General features: G+C 37.7%; 1 protein-coding gene and 1 pseudogene across 2 annotated transcripts in view; one reads left to right on the top strand and one right to left on the bottom strand.

The window, feature by feature from the left end:
- The window catches only part of LOC103265935 (serine/threonine-protein kinase N2), a 73,796-nt gene that overhangs the window by 38,545 nt on the left and 13,090 nt on the right, over window positions 1-22,161 (top strand). The window contains exons 6-7 of one of the 2 annotated variants that reach the window (XM_008063582.2): window positions 5,678-5,863; window positions 7,200-7,309. In XM_008063582.2, coding sequence (XP_008061773.1) covers window positions 5,678-5,863; window positions 7,200-7,309 — 296 coding nt within the window. The remainder of the gene's footprint in view (window positions 1-5,677; window positions 5,864-7,199; window positions 7,310-22,161) is intronic. The other variant, XM_021715073.1, reaches the window with a different exon arrangement.
- LOC103265924 lies at window positions 11,689-12,174 on the bottom strand (annotated as a pseudogene).

A 22,161-nucleotide genomic window follows, 5' to 3' on the forward strand; every position in this document is an offset into this window, starting at 1 on the left:
GATGCTGTTGTGCAGGTCGAGCACAGAAGGCTTCGCTGGGGGAGAGGTTGCTATGGAAAGGAATCCCACCTGGCTTCCTGCCTTAGCCTCAGGCAGACTGCATCTACATGTCAGAGTGCAGCTGGCCTCAGGGCCTCAGGTGTTCTCAAATCTGCTGCTCCGGCCGAGAATGGTCTGTTGCAGCAGAGGAGTTTGCCCTTGAGGCCATCGCCTCCCAGGCTGGCTAGAAAGCAGCTGCTGGCAAGGGTTCTTGAAATTTGACAGCTAGAGCTGCTCAGGGCTTTCTTTTTTCCCTGAACTACTCCATGGGCTTTGGCAGAGCATGGCTGTGAGTAAGGCAATCTCCAGTGAGGGACTGGAGTCCTGCTAGGCTCAGGGGACCCTTCAAATCCTCAGCAGGAGCACAAACCTCCTGAATTCAATTCCCTTCACTCACCTTCCCCATTGCATCCCAAGTCTGCTGGTGATTGGTGCTCCTATCTAGAAGAGAGTCTGGCTAGTTCCAATTCAGGTCTTGATATTTCTCTTTGCATTATGTGGTTACTATCACTTCTTTTATGAGTCATGGGGCATGTTGCTGGTCCTGTTCCTCTCTGGGTGTTAAAGAAACTCAATCTTAGTTTACTCTGTAGGAGAGAGACACGCTAGCTGCCTCACATCAGTCATTGTAATTCCCTATAGAGAAATCAACTGTTAATGTTATTGAGGATCACTTATAAGTGATGAGTTATTTCTTGTATTATCTTTTTAAGTAGCTACTAACTTGTTAGGAGGTAAGTGAAACTCTTTGTTTTGACCTAACTCTTGAGTAAACAGAACTGTTAGATATGTCACTTGGCCTAGGGCACAGTGAAAAAATAATTTAAAACATTAGGGCAACATGAACTGAGAAAGTTTGGGCATCTCTGGTCACACCCATCCATGCTACAATACCTGTTGATCTTTCCAGCTATATCTGCATAACTCTTACCATGTATCTTTTGTCACAAACTGGTTTGTGCTTAGTGCCTTACCTACCCCATTCAAATGTTGTGGGCTTGGTGGCTCAGCCTATAATCCCAGCACTTTGGGAGGCAGAGGCAGGTGGATTGCCTGAGCCCATGGGTTCAAGACCCACCTGGACAATTTGGCGACCTCATCTCTACAATAAATAAAAAATTAACTGGGCGTGGTAGCACGCACCTGTAGTTCCGGCTACTTGGAAGGCTGAGGCAGAAGGATCACCAGAGCCCAGCAAATCGAGGCTGTGGTGGCCAGGAGCGTGCCACTGCACTCCAGTCTGGTGACAGAGTGAGACTCCAACTCAAAAAAAAAAAAAAATGTTGCCTTATTATTCGTCTTCTTGCTATATATATTTTTAAATTAAAACTAGAATTTAGACCTGTACAGAACAAAGACCTTATCGTCTACCTACATACCTAGCACAGGAGGCAGGGGCTGTTAAGTTTTACATCTTTTGGCCTAGTGTTGAACACATTGTTAATACCCAAGAGATTCTGAATGACCCATTGATTAAAGTGTGGTTGTCAAATGATATATGGGAATTAACTTCTTCTAGAAAGGTAATAAAGCTATATTTTAGAAATTCAGATGATATGGCTGAAGACTTTCTTCCTTTTGTATTTTGTTCTCCTCTTCCCCCAGCTATTGAATTTTAATTTCATTTCTTTCTTCCCTTGTTCTTCATTCCTTTACTGGACTTTACTCAAAGTGATGCAGATTACCAATCTAAAAAGAAATATCTTACAATTCTTAAGAATTTTAGTTTTGTTTAGTTTTATTTTTTTGAGCTGTAGTCTCACTCTGTCTCCCAGGCCGGAGTGCAGTGGCACGCTCACAGCCACTGCAGCCTCAACCTGCTGGGCTCAGGCTATTCTTCCGCGTCAGCCTTATAAGTAGCTGGAACTACGGGCATGCACCACCATGCCTGGCTAATTTTTTTTTTTTTTTTTAATTATAGAGATGAGGTCTCACCAAGTTGTCCAGGCTGGTCTTGAACCCGTGGACTCAGGCAATCCTCTCACCTCAGCCTCCCAAAGTGTTGGGATTATAGGCGTGAACCATGTATCTGGTGTAAGAATTTTAGGTTTTTTAAAAAATGTTTTTAAGCTCTTCCTGAACCATAAACTAAATATGAAGTATTCAGGAAGAGCAACAGTACTGATATTAATCAAGGATTAGACATGCTGAAAGATGAACTTGAATGAATAGTAAGAGCATTTCCGGTTCTGAATTTTTCACTGCATGCTATTTGTGGTTGTGTGATTATAATACTGAAATTTGCAAATTTGTTGCTACTTTGATATAAGGTATAATTGATTTTTTTGCTCCACATTTTGAGAAATTCAGTAGTTTTTATAAGAAGATATTTCTTCAAAATTAAAAAGTTACTCAATTATACTAAAATGAAATACTGAATTAGCAAAATAGCAAAAAGTTTTTCCAGACCATTGAAATAATTTTTTTAAAAAATCATTTACTTGTTCTAATATAATTCATAGCTACTGCTTATGAATACAAATGTTTACTTCTTGGATTCGTTTGTTTTACATTTTTCATATTGTGGATTATGAAGGTAAAGAATGCAGTTTTAAGATACATGTGGTTATAAGCAATTGCAATTGTGTCACCTCATAAAAGAAAGAAACTTTTGGATGTTTAATAAAGATCTTAACTCCCTCTAGATTTTTTTTTTCCTAAATGAAAGCAGGTGTTGGGCAATGTCATGTTCTGATATATTGAAATTACTAAAATATTTAATAAGCTACCATGGCTTGAAGTAGTAGCCAGATGTTTTCAGTTTCCCCAGGATGACTTTTACAGCTGAGCATTTACAGTGGAAATGAGCTAAATTTGCCAGTTTAGCAACAACAAAAAAGCAAATAAAAAACAAACACAACACATTTTTTGAATTAAAATAAAGATGACATCCATTATATTTAATCTCTTATCACTTTCCAGTAAAATAAGATTTCCACAGCCTAAAAAAACAAGATCCATCTCCTGCCTTTAATAGTTTTATTGAGGCTTAATTTAATACTGTAGAATTAGATCTGGTGCGGTGGCTCATGCCTATAATTCCAGCACTTTGGGAGCCCAAGGTGAGAGAATTGCCTGAGCCCTTAGGTTTGAGACCAGGACAACTTGACCTCATTTCTACAATAGATCAAAAAATTAGCTGGACGTGGTGGCATGTCCCTGTAGTTCCAGCTCCTTGGAAGGCTGAGGTAGAAGGATTGCCTGAGCCCAACAGGTTGAGACTGGTGACTGTGAGCCCTCCAGCCTGGGTGACGGAGTGAGACTCCAATTCAAAACAAGAAAAAGACTGTAGAATTTGCCCATTTTAAGTATGTATACAGTTTTATGATTTTTTTAGTAAATATATATGTTTGTGGCTCCATCATCAGTATTCAGTTGTTAGAGCAGCTTTGTTGAGGTATAACTGACATATAATAAACTATACGCATTTAAAGAGCACAAGCTTCCTTTCATTGTTTTCCACGAGAAGTCTGCTACCATCCTAATCCTTGTTTCTCTCTACATAGTGTGTTTTTTTCTTGCTGCTCTTAATGTTTTCTATTTATTACTCATTCTGAGACGCTGAATTATGATGTGCTTTAGTGTGGTTTGCTTTTGTTTATTTTGCTGTTTATTGAATTTTGAATAGGGTTTATATGTTTCATCAGATTTGGAGAATTTGTATCCCTTTTTATTTTCCAAATGTATTTTCTTTCCCCTGTTCTCTCTGCTCTTTATCAGGAACTTTAATTACACATATATTAGGCCACTTGAAGTTAAACTCAAAGTTCACATATGCACTATTCTTTTTTTTTACTCTCAGATTTTTCTGTCTTCTATTTTTTATCATTTTTATGGGTAAGTCTTCTAGCTCACTAACCTTTTCTTTTGCCGTGTTTAATCTGCCACCAATCCTATCCGGTGTATTTAAAAAACAAAAAAAAACTTAGACACTGCATTTTTTTTTAATCTTTAGAAATTCGATTTGAGTCTTTATTTCTTTCATATATCTAGTCAACATTACATAAACTTAAGCCCCTAAATTTTTGGTAATTTGTAATGCAGCAACAGAAAACAAATATACCTGGTAACTTTGATTAGATGGCAGATGTGAATTTTATCTTGTTGGGTGCTAGCTATTTTTGTATTCTATAAATATTCTCGAGCTTTATTCCAGGTCGTAGTTACTTGGAACCAATTTAATATTTTGAGCACTGCTTTTAAGACTCATTATGTGGGACAAGAGCATCATATTCCTACTGCTAGGGAAGGACTCTTCTGGGTATTTTCTCCAGTGCCCCATGAATTGAGATTTTCAAACTGGTTAGTAGCAACAGATGCTGGTATTACCTATGTGCACTGAGTATTGTTCCTTCTAAACTTTTCAAGTAGTGCTATCTCCTACCCTTAGATATTGTCTTCATAGGCCAGGTGCTGATTATTAAATGTGTTATGGGGTAAACCCTCAGATGATCTCAGGAGTTTTCTCTTTGACAAGCTCTCTCCTTTCCATTACTCTCTCTGCCCTGTGAAGTCTAGCTGCCTTGGTTTCCTTGTACTCTCTTTTCTGTCTGTTCACCTTGGCTCTACCTGAGTTCCCTCCCTGCACTGTGTTCTAAAAATTTTTAAGACAGTAAGTTGGAGCAATTCTGGGGCTCATCATTTGTTTGCCATCTCTCAGGGATCACTGTTCTTTGTTGCTTAATGAAGCGTTTTTAACACTGTTTTCATGTGTGTTGTCTGATTTTTTTTCATTATTTGAATTAGGATGCTTGTAAACTACTACTTGATTAGAAATAGAAGTGCTTTCGTTATTTTTCAATAATTGAAATATTTAAGTAAAATTAAATTTTAATTATTCAAATTTAGTGAGACAACTTTTACCAGGAAATATTCCTCCTAAAATTGTTATGCTATATGCAATATCTAAAATTTTAATACTGAAGCACCACTTTTAATTCTTGTATACTAAGTCGAGCTCAAATGATGGCAAAGCTGTATCTCCAGATGGCCTAGCTCATAGTTTTTCATTTTCATTTTGAACACCTTCAGTGTTTGTTTGCCTAAAGAAATTGCAGTTATTTCACAATTAATTAAGGCCCATAATTATTTGACTAACTTAACTACCAGAATGGAAAGATAATGTCATTTTACATTTCAAATAGAACAGGAATCCATTTATTTACATACCAGAAAACCCTGTAAGTTCGATTTGATGTTAACTACATAGCTGTTAAACACAGTTATTATTCACATAGACTTTCATGTTTCTAATTTGTGTATGCTACTTTAATGGTATATTATTTAGCTTCATGTTCTCTCCCACATTTTCTATCCACATAATTCTATATTTTTTCCATTAAATAATAGAAATGAGTATGCAGATACACAAGAAGTTTATATAACTTGTTTTATACCTTACAGACAGCTTTTGGGAGATGCTGTTCTTTCCTATAAAATTTCTTATAGTTGTCTTAATTGGGAGTTTTTAATTTTTCAAATTAAGAAAGGAAAGATGATGGTTACCTTATAGGTCCTCTGGGAGAATAGTTTTTGTTATTTTAGCAGATCTTTTTCTTATTTTTATTTCTGAATAGATAAGAGAGACATAGTTCTATGTATTTAGGATTAATTTCTTATTTGATGTTTATGCTAACAGGTACTTTGGAAGTTCGTCTTATGGGCTGCCAAGATATCCTAGAGAATGTCCCTGGACGGTCAAAAGCAACATCGGTTGCACTACCTGGTTGGAGTCCAAGTGAAACCAGATCATCTTTCATGAGCAGAACGAGTAAAAGTAAAAGCGGAAGTAGTCGAAATCTTCTAAAAACCGATGACTTGTCCAGTTCAGTAACTGCATTTTTACAAATCATATAACAAAGGGCCTGTAGAAGGGACTTACCAGTGGGGATACAAAAGAATGGGAAGTGTTCAAGTTGGACAAAAAACTTTAAAATTATGATTTTTGTAATGGAATTCTATAATATTAAATCGTGTGATAGCCGGGCATGGTAGCTCACACCTGTAATCCCAGCACTTTGGGAGGCCAAGGCAAGAGGATCACTTGAATCCAGGAGTTTGAGACCAGCCTGGGCACCATAGCAAGACCTCATGTCTACAAAAAAATAAAAAAATTAGCTGGGCATCATGGCACATGCCTGTAGTCTCAGCTACTTCAGAGGCTAAGGTGAGAGGATCACTTGAGCCCGGGAGGTTGAGGCTGGATTGAGCCGTGATTGTCCCACTGCACTCCTACCTGGGTGACAGAATGACATCCCAACTCAAAAAAAAAGCCTGTAATGACAGGTAACAAAAAGACAACAAATTCTACTTTGTTGAAGATATATTAGAAAACTAAATGACAAATAATATTAATTATTTTGATTCAAATGTTGAGCAGCACTCTTTATGCCAACCTGAAGATGTACAGAAGCTATGAGATTGTCCGTCTCGTAGAATCACATCTTGATTCTTTTAATGGTTTATGATACTTTTAAAGTAACTCTGAAATTTTGAAAACTAACCAGTGGTCTAGTCATGTTTACTGAAATAGCTCAGTGTTAATTGATATGTTAAGGGTGGGGAGTTTGGGGAGAGTTAAATGCAAGAGGTTTAGGAAGCACTTAGAAGACATGTAAGTACAAACTGTATATAAATGTTTAACTGGGGGAAACAGACATGTGACCGTTCAACCTAGTATAGAGTACAAAGGTGAATTTGCCTGGACTTTTCTATGTATAGAGAGGGACTTTAGGATAAATGTAAAAATACAGAATTGTTTAAGGCAGCAAGCTCTATAAATAGCAAATTTAGAAAAGGAAAAACTAGGTGATTGATACTGATACACAAACATACATACAGTGTGACAAACAACTACTGTTCACTTGTTAGTCCTTTCAGTCACATTTTAATATAAACAAAATAGATAACATGTATTATTTGTGTTTTTATCAAATACAGTAATTTGGGAGGGTCTAATGGAAGTATGTATATATTATATATTATATATAACTAATGAATATATGTTACATATAAATATAAATAGCAATTTAAGATTTTAAAGTTTCAATATTATGAAAAACATTATTTTCAAAGGGCCTGAAGACTTTTGTTGCATTAATATTAAACAGTGGTATTGAAGGTTTAAAGTTTTTAAGCAAGTTTACAAATTTTAATTACAGATGATGTCTGTGCTGTTTTGAAGCTAGATAATACTGTAGTTGGTCAAACTAGCTGGAAACCCATTTCCAATCAGTCGTGGGACCAGAAGTTTACACTGGAGCTAGACAGGGTAAGATGAGAACGTTTTTACTGAAACTTTTATTACATATTTAAATTATTTTGAATATGCTTTACTTTTTTAGAATGTGTTGTTTTATTCTTAACAAATAAAATAATAGTTCAAGTTTTCTTGACATTTCTTATCCAATGAGTTATACATAAATCTACCTTAAGATGTAGTTGAATATCAAATTGCTGCAGGAACTTTCATTTGTGTAGTGATTTGAAATTGTAAAATTTGTATTGACCCTGAAAGGTCAGCAAACAGGTGAGATACAATATTGAAATACATTTGTTATTTTAAAAACACTCTGTCTAACCACTAAGGTGATTCTTCTGACTCACCATTTGTAGGCTATCTTATAAGAGCTGCATTTGAAATAAGCTATTATGCTCAGTTGCCCAGCCTTCCATGTATCTCAATGTCTTTCAGGAATGAGATAAATAGCTAGAATTCAATCTGTGACCATAGAACCCAATATAAATGAACTAGGTCCATGGAATTAAACCCATGGTGATAACTTTACTTTGGATTCAAATCCATTTATTGGGTTATGAGAGAAAATATTAAAACTTAATTATATTTGATCTAAAAAAATAAGGACTATATTAATCTTTTATTATTTACTATTCAGGTTGATGGTACATTTATCATTTTTAAAATTACTTATTAGTAAAAGCAGATTGACGAAGATGTGATCTGCAAAAATATTTTGGCAATTACTGTTCTAATCTCTACTTTTAAAATGGTGTTTTCAATTTGTCTTTTCTGTCTCCATGGCCAGCAACCTAGTTCAGCACGCTTGTCGTTTTTCTTGGTTCAGATACTGTATCTGCCACATAATGTATGTACTTGAACAAAATTCCTAGTTTTCTCTAACTTTTTTGTCTTTAATTCTGTCTACCTCACTGAGATGTATGAGGATTCAGTTTATGTAAAAATCTTAGAATAATGGTAAAAACTTGATTAATATCAGCTGTTTTTTTTTCCTAAAGTAATCTAACTAATCTCCATGTGTGTAAGTACAAGATTGATGTTCAAATAGCACTTTCATCCTGGCATTCATTCTCAGAATTAGGGTAATTTATTTGTTAAACCATTCATTCATCTAATCAACAAATATTCATTGGTACCTACTGCATATTCCAGTACTTCCAGGTGACAGATTAGAAATGAACAATATAAAAAGGTCTCTCAGGTTCTCTCAAGGAATTTACACTTCATTGGCTTTTCATTATATATCCGATTAGTTGCCGACTTTTTACCATCACGTCAAAATGATTTGTAAAAGTCTGCCACCTCATTTTCCAGAGTGTAAAGTGGGGGTAAGAATGTAATAATTACAGGACTATTAGGAAGAAAAAATGAGGTAGTGTACATAAAATGCCTTGTGTTGCCTGGTACTTTTTAGCCATTCTGATAGTCTTTCTTTAGCCCTGGACTTTGAAGTATGGCTATGAATTTGAATATAATGAAAGGGCATTTTGGGTAATGGAGAACTAATTGGTTGAATGTCATTTTCTTTCATTGCAGAGCCTACTTCAGGTAATTATCGAGCAATGTGATAAAAAATGAAACTTAAAGAATTATTGTTATAAGGGAAATGACTGGTCAGAAGATTTCTCTTATAGTGAGGTTATTGTTGTAGAGTTTTATATTTAAAAGAAATTAAAAGTAATTTAGAGTCTTGCCATCATTTTATAGTTGAGGAAACTGAGATCCAGGATAGTTACATTTTAATAACTTTTAGAACTGTTGCTGGACCTTCAGTGTGCTAACTTTTAAATGGATGCTCTTTTCTCTATGTGCTTTGAGTTAGATAGATAACAGCAGCACTGAGGAGGAAACAGCAGAAGATTATGAGTACCTAGAAAAGAGAAATTGTTTAAAATCACCTAAGCTATATGTTTAGGACATTAGAAACACTATGGTAACTGTTGATTGGTTGTTCTTGACTTGAATTTGCAGTTTTCACCTATAAATGTTTTCCTTCTCTGACATCAGGCCTTCTTCCAAATCCTCCCTCTGAAACTGGAGATACCGCATGCTGAGCAGAATTCCCGGTTCTCTGATATGATATGCATATTCCTTGTCCCTAATTAGATCATACACTTTCCCTTGCTTGGCAGAGACTACATTCCCTATTAAAATAACTTCTTCTGTTTGCATATTATATTTTACATTTTCATGTGTTTTTTGCTGTTATAGTTTATCCATTATATTTATAGAATATCTATTTCTAGTAAATGTTTATAAAAACATTGAGAGAAAATGTTACTGTAGATTGACATGTTCATTTCCAGCATCTTGCCTCATATGTTAACTTTCTCTTCGGTGGCATTATGGAGCTAAGTTGACTATACTACTTTTATCCTTTTCAAGAAATAAAAATTCATAGGTCTTTTTGGAGCTGTAAGAAACAACCTAGATAGAAGAGCTCAAATTGTGCTCTGGGAGCTTTAGTGTTTGCAGGATTGGCTCAGGAGGCAGCACAGAGTCTCTTCTTATTTTGTTTTGGGATTCTATGCAAGACATCATTTAAATTTTGCCACTTAAAAAAAGTTTTTAAATTGCTGATATAATTCATCTCCTTCATTTTACAAATTAAGGAAATTATGGCCTGGAGACTAAATAACTAGCCTAGGGTATAATCCAGGATTCTTAATAAAGTCTACTGACTACTAGCTCTGGGCTGTTTCTATTCTGTCAGGTTATTTTTTAAACATTTTTAAATAAAATTTATTATTTATTAATGTTTATTAAAACACTGTTGCAGGGCAGTTTCTCATGTTCCCTGAATTCCTTCAGCCTTCCTATTATACAAAGCTTAATCAAACTCCCATGAGAGATCGAAAGAAAAGGCAAAATGGTGCACTGCGCAAGTATATCTCTTTCTCTTGAATGTTTTTTTTTTAAATAACCTTACTTACATAGTAGAGAAAAATATCAATATATTAGAAGCAGAGAAGGGTCCCTTCCTTAGAACTTTAGAACAATTTTAGCAAGCATCAGTGCTATTAAGAACAAAGTTATAGAAAATGTTGACTGGTCGTTGGGAAAGGAAGAAAAAGAGGGAACCAGGGAGTTAGGCAAACAAACAGGTGGTAGGATTAATGGATTGGGACTGACAGTGAGATTATAGTATCAGTGGATGTTGAGATATGAAAGAGAGCTAGAATGTTAGAAGCTGATGGTCAGAGAGAGAGAGATGCAGAAAGTTGAGGTTGTGAAAAGACTACTTATCGTTATTGATACAATAGTATGATGACAGCAATGAGAGACTGAGGTAGGCTGGACGACACGATTATGTGAGAAGAACACTTTATTTATTGATTTCTAATTTTCAGAAATTGTCTTCTTCACACAAAGAAGGTTAATGCCAGGCATGGTGGCTTACACCTGTAATTCCAGCACTTCGGAAGACTCAGGTGGGAGCATCACTTGAAGCCAGGAGTTCAAGACCAGCCCAAGCCACAATACTGAGACCCTGTCTCTACAAAAATAAATTAGCTGGGCATGGTGGCACCAGCCTGTAGCCCCTGCTACTGTGTAGGCTGAAGAAGGAGTATTGCTTGAGCTTAGAAGTTCGAGGCTGCAATACCATTGCACTGTAGCCTGGGCAACAGAGACAGACCCTGTTTCTAAAAATGTACTCATAAATAAATAAGAAGGGTGGAATTTAATTCTCTTAGGCCACCACGTTTGTATCCTCATTCTCCCACATAATTAGGTTAAATCAGTAATTTGGTGTTCATTATAGTGTCTATATAAATATTGTCTACAGATGAACCATGTTCTATGCCATGATTACATTTCTGTTTTAGTACTTTTCCCCACTGCAGGCTAACAAATGCCTCTTTGTTTTATTTTGCTTTGTTTAGTTTTCTTCATGCCTATCATTTATTCCCAAAATTTCCAGAAGGACTCTGAAACACCTCTATATAGGCAAATATGTCTAGTAATCTCTTAGTCCCTCCTTCCTTCCCCATTGGAAACATCCTTTCTGGAACCTTATATCTTTCTTCTATTTATTTATTTATTTAACTTTTTGTAAGCTTTTTTCTTTTCAATGCCAACTTTTAAAAGATCACTAAAGTTAACTGGACAATAAACTAGGCAGACATTGCTTTACAAAGAAGAAGGAAAGCCCCAAATACCGCTTTCTATAGAGAACCCGCAGTTGAGTTTTATTCAGAGCAAAGAAAAAAGAAATTTCAATTGTACTAGAAGAAACTGTACTCAAACTACACATGCAATGAGAACAATATTCTGCTAAAACAACTGATTTGTTGCTGCATTTGTCTACTGTTTGTCTAATATTATTAATAGAGCAGTGCAACTAGTATTTGGAACAATCTTTAAAGTATTACAGTGTCAGGCAGAACATTTCACTTCTCTTCACACCACTGTTTCTCTTTGCATGCCTGGGCTTCCTCCTCTTCAGTCAGTCATTTTTCATATTGAGGGTCTTGCAGATTTCCTCAGGAGTTTTCCCCCTTGATCATATTGGCAACGGTCTTGCATGTAACATCAAGCAAACCTTTGATGTCTAAGTCATTGGTAGCCAGAATAAGTTCAAAAACTGCTCCCTTGATGAACTTTCAGGAATTCTTGGTCCCAAATGAGGATATCATCTGTTCACTTTTGTTCTCATCATCCTCAGGAGAAGAAGGGTCATCCTTGTGGTGGGTGTACCACTGAATGACCTTTTTTAAAATTGCTACATTGACATTTGGGAGAGGAACTGAGTCATTATCTCCTGCATCATCTCTTCCCAAATCTGACATGGTCTTGACAGTCACAGATTGTTTGACAATCACCACATCAACTTCAAATATCTCTCCATCAGAACTCTGCAACTTAATTGAAGGCATGGTGCTGGGTCTCAGGGAGATGATGGTGGAGGCTGATGAGAGCTGGACGAAGGACAAGCCATTCTCTGCTCCATTTCAAATAGCTGCTACAAGCCCAGACTGGCCCCCATGAAGAGCCATATTCACTTCTGGTTCACATGCTCTCCATCAGTACTTTCTAGTACTCACTTTTGTTGGAGGGCTGTATCCGCCTATTCGCTCCAATAAACAAGTCAGTCCTGGCGTCCGTTCCCCTCTTTCTTCCTAACAAATAAATAGCTGCTCCACAGCTCTCATCTTGAGACTTTACCATCATCTTGGGATATCCATCCTTCTGTGTTGGACCACTTGAGTATTTGATCACCATCTTTCTTGCTTTACTTCCTTGTGTTGGTGAACTATAGTCTCCACTTTCATGCTGAGAAAAAGGTGAATAAAATAAAGTTTTAGAGAAGTTGTATGTCTGAAAATTTTTATATTCTACTATTACACTTAGAGCATAAAGTTCTAGGTTGGAGATTATTTTTATTAATTTTGAGGAGTTGTGTAATTATTCTATAGTCCCAGTATTATGGTTGAGAATGTTATGTCTCTCTGATTTTTAATCTTTGATCATAATCTGTTGTCAGATCTCTGAAGCATTTTAAGATCTTACCTTTTTTTCTCTTGGATTCTGAAATTTCACAGCAGAGTATCTTAGCATGCGTGTCTTTCATTCTTTGGGATGGATACTGTGTGATACCTTTTGTTTAAAAGTTCATTTGCTTTGGGTCCAATAAATTTTCTTGATTGGCTTATTTGATAATTTTTTTCATCTCCATTTTTAGTGTTTTCTCTTGTTAATTGAACCTCCTAGGTTGATCCTCTGATTTTCTTACCTTTTATTTATTGTTTTCTATCAAGTTTGTCTTTTTGTTCTATTTTCTAGGAAATCTTGACACTTCCATCCGAAAAATTTATATCTGGTATATTTTTTATTTCTAAAAATTGATGCCTTTTTTTTCCTGAATCAGGATCTCACTCTTGTCACCCACACTGGAGAACATAATCATGGCTTACCACAGCCTCAACCTCCTGAATTCAGTCAATCCTTCTGTCTCAGCCTCCCAAGTAGTTGAGAATACAAGTGCATGCCGCCATGTCTAGCTTTTTTTTTTTTTTTTTTTTTTTTTTTTTTGAGAGAAGAAGTCTCACTATGTTTCCCTGGTCTTGAACTCCCAGACTCAAGCAATCTGCTAGCCTCAGCTTCCCAAAGTGCTGGGATTACAGGTGTGAACCACCAGACCGACCTTGTTCTTTAAAAATAAAATAAAATAAAATAACAATCTGTTTTCTCTCATGGAGATAATATCATCTCTTACATTTTGAAGATATCCATTTTAATTTTCTTTTCCCTGAATTATCTTTATTTCTGCTGAGATCCTCCTTGTGATCTCCGTTTATCGTATTGCAAATTTGGTCAAATGTTTGGCCATCCTTACATTGGCTCTCTTAAGAATGAAATACCAAGGCCAGGTATGGTGACTCACACCTGTAACCCCAGCATTTTGGGAGGCCAAGTCAAGAGGATTACCTGAGCCCAGATGTGGTGACACACACCTATAATCCTAGCTACTAAGAATGTCGAGGCGAAAAGATCACCTGAGCCCAGTAGATCAAGGCTGCAGTAGCCATAATCACACCATTGCACTCCAGCCTCAGTGACAGAGTGAGACCCTGATTCAATAAAAAGAATGAAGCACCAAGGTAACTGAAAGTTCTATGTGTGTGGCTTCCCAAGTTCTGAACCAGTTGAGAGAAACAAAGACATGACTAGTGGAGAATAAAGTTTCATCTATATTACTGAAAAAGCAGGCTGCTGTTTGAGAGTGTGGTTGGGTATGTAGCATCAGCGGGGTTATAACCAGCCTCTTGGATCCCTGTGGCCCTAGCCTACGAAAAACACAAGGCAGGAGGGAGAAGAGCAAACTGCATGCTTCCACTGAACATCTTGGTGCTCAAGAAAAGAAGGAGGAATGGGTTATGTTTGTTTATGTCCAGTTTTCTCCCAAAGTCTTCTATCCAGTAACTGGTTCTGGGGGGTGAATAAGGGTGTTGAGGTGTAGAGACCCAGAGGTTTAGGGAAAATGGAGAATTTATTTCTCATAGAAATCGTAGCAGTGAGGAAGATGCTTTCCCCCATAACAAAAGATAAAATGTATGCATGATCTTTTTAATGGGGACTAAGGCATCATAATATAACAGGCTAAGAATAGGATATGAAGACAATTTATTTTTAATTTTTTGCATGTTGTGAACTGTCTGACATTGGGCATATTGTTTAATCTGAGTTGCTGTTTTTTAATTTGTAATGGAGCTATAATGATACTTACCCTCCTTACTTCCAGATTCTATTACTATTAAATAATATGTCCTATCCTCTTCTGGGGCTATATAACTCCTCTGAGACTATGAATTATACAATTGACCCTTGAGCAATGAGGGACCTAGGGTGTACCGGCCCCCTGTACAGTCTTAAATCCACTTATAACTTTTGATTCCCCAAAAACTTCACTACTAATAGCCTACTGTTGACCAGAAGCCTTACTGATAACATAAACAGTCTATTGACGCATATTTTGTATTTTTACAAAAAGTGCAAAGTTTTCATACCTGTTGGCGTAGCAATGGTTTCAGGAATGCCCTTTTCTTTTTTTACAATGAACTTTGCATGGGATTCATTTGTCTTGAAATGGCAGGCACCTACAGCTACAGACCTCAATCTATGGTACATAGCAAGCAATTCAACTTTTCATTGTAATGTCATGACTTTTCTCTGCTTCTTGGGAGTACTTCCTGGGAATTTTTTCAAATTTTTGCACTTCTCCAAAAAACGTTTTGATATATGAGTGGGAACCCCCCAAAATGGAATTTTTTCATTTTAAAATGTGTATTTATACAAACTGTGCATCAGATAAGGTTGAGTGTCCCTCATCCAAAATGCTTGGGACCAGAAGCAGAGGTTTCCATAACAGGTATGCTATAAAGACTAAGTTGAAAGATGCTGGATTTCAATTTTTTCCCCCCAGATTTTGGAATATTTGTATTATACCTAACTGATTAAGCATCTGAAAATCTGAAATGCTCCAGTGAGCATTTCCTTTGAGTGTCAAGTTTTGGGTTTTGGAGCTTTTCAAATTAGGGATGCTCAATCTATGTTGCCTAATAGATTTGACCCCTCCCCCTCCTTGTCTTAAAATCCTTTAGTGCTTGCCTATTACAAGTTAAAGACCAAATTCGATTGCAGGTAATACAAAGTCCTTCATGACCTCTCTCTATCCATCTTCCCATCCTTATTTCTCAAAGCATTGCTACTTAGGCTTTACTGTATGAAACTATTTCCTCACTTTACTATATACTTCCTTACCTTTTCCCTCTGATTACTGAGTCCTCTCATCTTTTAATCTTGAGACTCATCTCTCAAAACGCAATGTGAGCAATCCTGATTTTTTCTGATCTTCCTGCCGTCTTTCCCTTAAAAAAAAATTGGTCAGCTCTTCCTTTTGTGTTATTGTGCACATTGTATATGCCACTCTGTTGCCAGCATTGATTTACATTTCTTCTCCCTAACAAACTGAACTATGTGAGAGTAGGACCACATGTTGCTTGTCTTTGTATCTCCACGGAAGATACTTAATATAGATATTCACTAAATATTAACGGAATGAATGAAATTAATTAAAACTAAAAAGCAGGTTTTCTCAATTGTTTTTGTTTTGCCTCTGCGCACCCAAGGAACACAACACACTCTGATAAATACAGTGATTCCCAAATAGACACACATCAGAATCTGAGAGAGGCATGTATAACTTGAAAATGTCTTCTTCCTTATCCACTCTCATCCTTTCCCGCACAACTGAATCGGATTTAATTTCTTGCCTCACCTGCTATTAGAAAATCACTGCTCTAAAGTGTAGTATAAGCATTTTAGCCGTTTTTACAGTCCATTTAGCACTGCGAAAAATACAAAAAGGCTACAATATGCCTTCCATAAAAGACCCTAAGATCTGATAGGCTTAAAAATTAATTGTTTGAAATAAAATAAAAACTATTAAATTTTGTTTCAAAAACTCATGGAATAATTTTACCCAGCATGAGCTTGAATCCAAAATTTAAAAATCTATGAGGATATAATCACTATGAGCAAGAAGAAACAGATAAGGAATTATTACATATTCACTATAAAATAAATGTTTAAAATATTTAAAGAAATAATAGAAGAAATTGAAAACATGAGCAACGAATGAATGGTGACCAAAAAGACTAGGCAGAGGTTAAAAAAAAACAAAAAAAACGAAATTATAGATGTCTGAAATTTGCTTCCAGATATTTGGCAGAAAGATGGAGCTGAAACATTGTTGACCATTAGTTGATAGAGCATTGATGCTGGTGGGAAGGAGAACCAAACAGAACTTATAAAAAATAGGAAATACAGCGTGTGAAATTGAAAACTAAGTGAATATGTTAACAGAAGAAGAATTAGTGGCCTAGAAAACAGAGCTGAAGGCATTGCCCCAGAGTGCAACATAAAGAGACAAGGAGATGAAAAATCTGAGCGAGGCTGAGAGTTCCTTCCCACTGTGGGATCTTTTCTGTCCTCCCAATAAATTCTGCTTCCTCAGCAACAACAACAAAAGAATCATGAAGGACTGACCAAGAATAGCTAACACACTGGGTGGAATCCCAGAAGGAGGGACTAGAAGGAATGTAGCAGAGGCCGTGTCCGAATCAATAATGGCTGTGAATCTCCAGAATTGATGACAACCATGAATCCTTAGATTTGAGAACACAAGTCCGTACAAGGATCAGTGAAAAATAGCTACACCTCAAAGCTCAGAGAGAAGTATGGGCTGGACTTAAAAAGCACTTTTAGAAGAGCTGGATGTTTAATTTGGCCTTGATGAGAATTTAGACTGTTATGAGAAAAAGAATAGTTGGAAAATCTTATATGCCAATATAGGTTTGGGACCAGGCATGGTGGCTCATGCTTGTAATCCCAGCACTTAGAGTCCAAGAAAGGAGGATTGCTTGATGCAAGCCCAGGAGTTTGAGACCAGCCAGGGCAACATAATGAGACCACATCCCTCCAAAAAATTAAAATATTAGCCAGGTGTGGTTGCCACATACCTGGACTAACAGCTACTCAAGAGGCTGAGGCAGAAGGATCACCTGAGCCCAAGAGGTTGAGGCTGCGGTGAGCTGTGAGCATGCTATTGCACTCCAGCCTGGGCAACAGAGTGAGACCGCAGCTCAAAAAATAGATATGCATAGATGGATAGATAGATAGATTGATTGATTTGGGCTGGCAAATAAGATGCAATATTACAAATAGAAACTATATATGTAAAAACATGGAGGCAGAAAAGTATATAATAATTTAGAGTAAGAGGTAGTCTTTAGAACTTTTTATAGGATGTGAAGTGACATAGGAAGCAGTTGTGTGTAATTATTTTAACACATAATAGTTTCTATCATAATTGTTTACTTGTCTCTTTCCTGTAAAAGGAGCAGAGTTACCCTCATCTATAGCAGACAGACTTTTCAAGCCAAGATTATAGCTTTGCATTCTCTCATCTCTGTCTTTTACTCGTCTCTGTATTTCTCATCCTCTCAAAAGATCCCAGGGTTTCTCTCTTTTGGCTACATTTGTTCCCGTGAGAATATGAGAATATTTCTCATGGCACTGCTGCACTGAAAGAAGATACTACTCTTTTCTGGCATGACGGGTCTCCATCTTTCCCCAGCAGATCACAGTCTTTGCCCTTCTCTGTCCTACCCTGTACCCCTGTAGGCTGACAGCTGTAAAGTTTACTTGAATCACCGGGCTCTGACTTGCGATGGGAGTCACTGTCAGGAGATCCAAGAGCAGGAGGAAAGGGATGGGAAGTTGGGGTATTGGTTTCCCCTTCTTCTTTCCCGACTTGTCTTGTTTTCCATAGCAGTGTTCATCTGCGGCTGATGACAGTACATTGGACATTACATTTTCCAAAGACCAGTCCTTACCAGATTCTAGCAACTATTACCTCCTGCCCCTTCAGGCAAGGGATGGTAATGGACTTTCCCTGTTGCCAGTCCTCAGATTCTTTTCATTCCCTGTTGGTTTCTTAACTTTAATCACACCTTCATAAGTTTAAAAACCCTCTTTAAACTTTTAGTGTAAAACCCATGTGCTGCCAGGACCCTAATATGATTTTCAAGCTTGTGTGGTCCTCAAAAGCGCATTAGAAACCAATAAATATGACATCTGCCTTTATACCTTTGTAAAAAATCTCACCTTTCCTCAGCTCTTGGATTTTCCACGTTTTGAGTAATATTTCTCTCTTTTAGTCGCAACAGAAAGTTTACTTTTTGCCCTTTCTTTTCTTTTCCAGAAGTGGAGCCTAGCTGTAATTTTTTTCTGTTCCTCATTCATTTCAGCAGTGGAGTCTAGCTCCTGTTTACTTCTGTCAAAGTTCTCAAGGTTTCTCAGTTCAGTGTCCTCAGTGTCCCTATAATTTTCTCACCATGTGTCCCTAGGCCTGAAGAAATACCCAACCATTCCGTTTCTTAGGATATAGTTACTAATTACTTATTTATGTCTTAACAAATCAGAACTTTCTGGGAAAAAAACACAAATATTGAAAGAAAAAGATAATACTTTCATTTCGTTTTTACATAACAAATGGGATATATCTGCCTGTTGTACACTATATAACTTCCCAAAGCTTGGAATCAGGTGGACACTGTAAGAAGTTCGGCACCAGTAATGACTCCACACTTGGCCAGGACCAAGAGATTTATTAAAAGGGTTGTTACAGAGGGGATCTGCAACAGGAAAAAAAGAAAAGAGAGGAAGAGAGAGGAAGAGAGAGGAAGTGGGAGAGAGGCAGGGAGAGAGCTGCAGAGAGGGAGAGAGCGACAGAGAAAGAGAGACGGAGAGAGAGAGTGTGTGTTGTGGAGAGAGGGCTGTATTTATCAGCCCGGCAGGGGCCGGAAGGGGTCGTGCTATGCTCCTATTGGAGGAGCTGCATGGGAGTAGGGTGGGGCCAATGCCGTGTTATGGTCCTATTGGACACATAACAAAGCTGGCTACTGATTGGAGGCTTGCAAGTTTGAAATTGACGCGGGGGGGGGGGGGGGTGCGGCCTGATATTGACGCGCACGGGAAGTTGATGGGAAGTTGACTGGCGCACGAGGCGCGTGCCGGGAATTGTGCTTGCAGAGGCCAGGACCGAGGGCCTTTGTTGTTCGGTGTGTCGGCGCCATTTTGGGAGCCGCCCCTCTGGTCGCTTCCTGCACTTTTCAGACCCTGCATCCTCATCTCCTCTTCCACATTGATTTTTCATATGAAGTTGCTTTTTATTGAACCTCATCAGAAGGAATGTGAACTGTTCTAATGTAGAAATTATGAACTACCTTGAGTAGTAGTTCTCATGGTATCCAATAGATGTCACTGTGTTTCTTTGAAAAGTGAAAAATATTCTCTGACATTCCACAGGTCCCTGACAAACATATTGGGAACTTCTGCCTTCTTTGTGCTTACTCATGACAGATGTGTACTGTTCTTCTTTTCATTGCATCCCTTTTTTAATTTGTTGCTTTCCTTCCTCTACTGCATGTAAAAACGAATTCAATCTCTTTTACCTTTTTCTGTTTCCTTTCAGGTCTTAGACTTCACACAAACCACACAGATTCCTTAGGCCTACCCAACAATTTCTCTTTGAGTCTAGATTCAATTCATAAGACAAAATGAAACACAAGTAGGTCAGTCTTCCTACCGCTAATCACTGCCTAGCTTATATCATACTTCTTAGGGGTTTTTTGCTTGCTTTTGTTTTTTGTTTTTGTTTTGTTTGTGTATTTTTTTGAGTTGAAATCTCCCTCTGTTGCCCAGGCTGGAGTGCAGTGGCACATCATGGCCGCCGCAGCCTCAACCTGCTGGGCTCAGGAGATCCTTCCACCTCATCCTTCTAATTAGCTGGGTCTACAGGCGTGGGCCACCGCTTCTGGCTAATTCTTGGTTTACTGTAGAGATGAGGTTTCACTATGTTGCCCAGGCTGGTCTCAAACCCCTGGATTCAGGCAGTTCTCTTACCTCTGCCTCCCAAAGGTAATGGTGTTACCTCACATCAGGTAATTGATATTATGGGTGTGAGCCACTGTGCCTTGCCTTCTCAGCTTTTTTTGGAGGTAGTTTTACTTCATCTAGAATTCTTTCACTCCTAGGATTTGAAATTACCTTATAGAGCTAACCTTTTTTATCAGGAAAATTGCCGGCAAACCAGCAGTCACACTTGCATTTTAAATTATAAATATTAGTGGTATCTCCTTACATAGCAGCCTCAGTCTGTCTGTATGGTACTTTGCTTTTCAGATACTATAACTAGTTTACTTGCCCAAACCACAAAATTGTTCATTTTATCAGAGTGGCTAGAGTAAAAAGCAAATGAGGTGACTGGACATCCTCTCCTCCAGAGTAAAATGTAATATTACTATTTTTAGCAGTGTGAAAGTATGAGCGCTTTTAGCAAGTACTAACTCCATCTGCAGCATCTGTGCATCTTGCATCTTCCTGATCCTTAACAAGTCTTCCTCCTTGAGATAGTAGAAGACAGGAAGAAGTAGACCTCTTCCTCGAGTCTAACAAATGTGATCTAGGAGGCTGGGCATGGTGACTCACTGTAATCCCAGCACTTAGGGAAGCCAAGATAGGAGGAGTGCTTGAGCCCAGGGGTTTAAGACCAGCCTAGGCAACATAGCAAGACCTTGTCTCTGCAAAAAATCAAAAAATTAGTCAGTTGTGATGACACATACCTGGAGTCGCACTTATTCAGGAGGCTGAGGCAGAAGGAACTCCTGAGCCCAGGAGGCTGAGGCTGTGGTGAGCTGTGATTGTACTATTGCACTTCAGTCTAGGCAACAGAGTGAGACCGTAATTTTTTTTTGAATGGTCTAAATCATCATTCCTGGAACAATTATTATTCCAGTTTATTTCCCAAAATAACTATTTCCAAAATGCATTTTTAACCTGAATAGAATATTATAGCATTAGCACCCCATCCCTTGTGTATGTTATTGCTAGTCTTAAAATAGTCATATTCACCTCATACTTCCTCTTTCATGAGAGAAGAACTGAGGTAGGAGGCTCTTGGGATCCCATACTCACTGCATAGATATATTCTTCTGACTATTTTCCCAATTAGCTATGAGACTGTCTAGCGCATTGTATTTTGACTCATTTTTTTCACATTGCTTTTTTTCCTTTTGAGTCAGTGTCTCACTCTGTTTCCAGGCGGGGTGCAGTGGTGTGATCAAGGCTCACCACAATCTTTACCCCCTGGGTTCAGTAGATTCATCCACCTCAGCATCCCAAGTAGCTGGGACTACAGGCACCCACCATCACACCTGGCTAATTTGTTTATTTTTGTAGAGATGGGGTCTCTGTGTTGTTTCCCCAGGCTGTTCTTGAATGCCTAGGCTCAAGCAATCCTCCTGTCTTGGCCTTCTAGCAGACTGCTGGGATTATAGGTGTGAGCCACCGACCCTGGCCTGCATTTTTTATAGATATTTTCTGTGTTGTATCAATTAGATTTATATTTAAATTCAAAAGAGTTTTTATTATGTATACAAAGCACTTACATAATAAGATGCATAAGCTTATAAATTAAAAATTGGTATATAAAAGAAGTAATTTATTTCTTTGTAGAATCTAACAGGAAAAAATATTTATCTCTTTTTATGGATGGTGTACAGAATCCTGAAAAACAAAATAATGGAAAAGTGTGGTACTTTATATATAGGCTGGGTGCAGTGACTCAGCTTGTAATCCCAGCACTTTGGGAGGCCGAGGTGAGAGGATTACCTGAGCCCAGGGATTCAAGAACAGCCTGGGTGACTTGGTGGGACCTCATCTCTACAATAAAAATCACGACAAGCCGGGCTCGGTGGCTCAGCCTGTAATCCCATGCCTTGGGAGGCTGAGGTGAGTGG

The sequence above is a fragment of the Carlito syrichta genome, unplaced genomic scaffold (genome assembly GCF_000164805.1).
Source record: "Carlito syrichta isolate Samal-C Ts95f unplaced genomic scaffold, Tarsius_syrichta-2.0.1 Scaffold99338, whole genome shotgun sequence".
In the NCBI taxonomy this organism is placed as follows: Eukaryota; Metazoa; Chordata; class Mammalia; order Primates; family Tarsiidae; genus Carlito; species Carlito syrichta.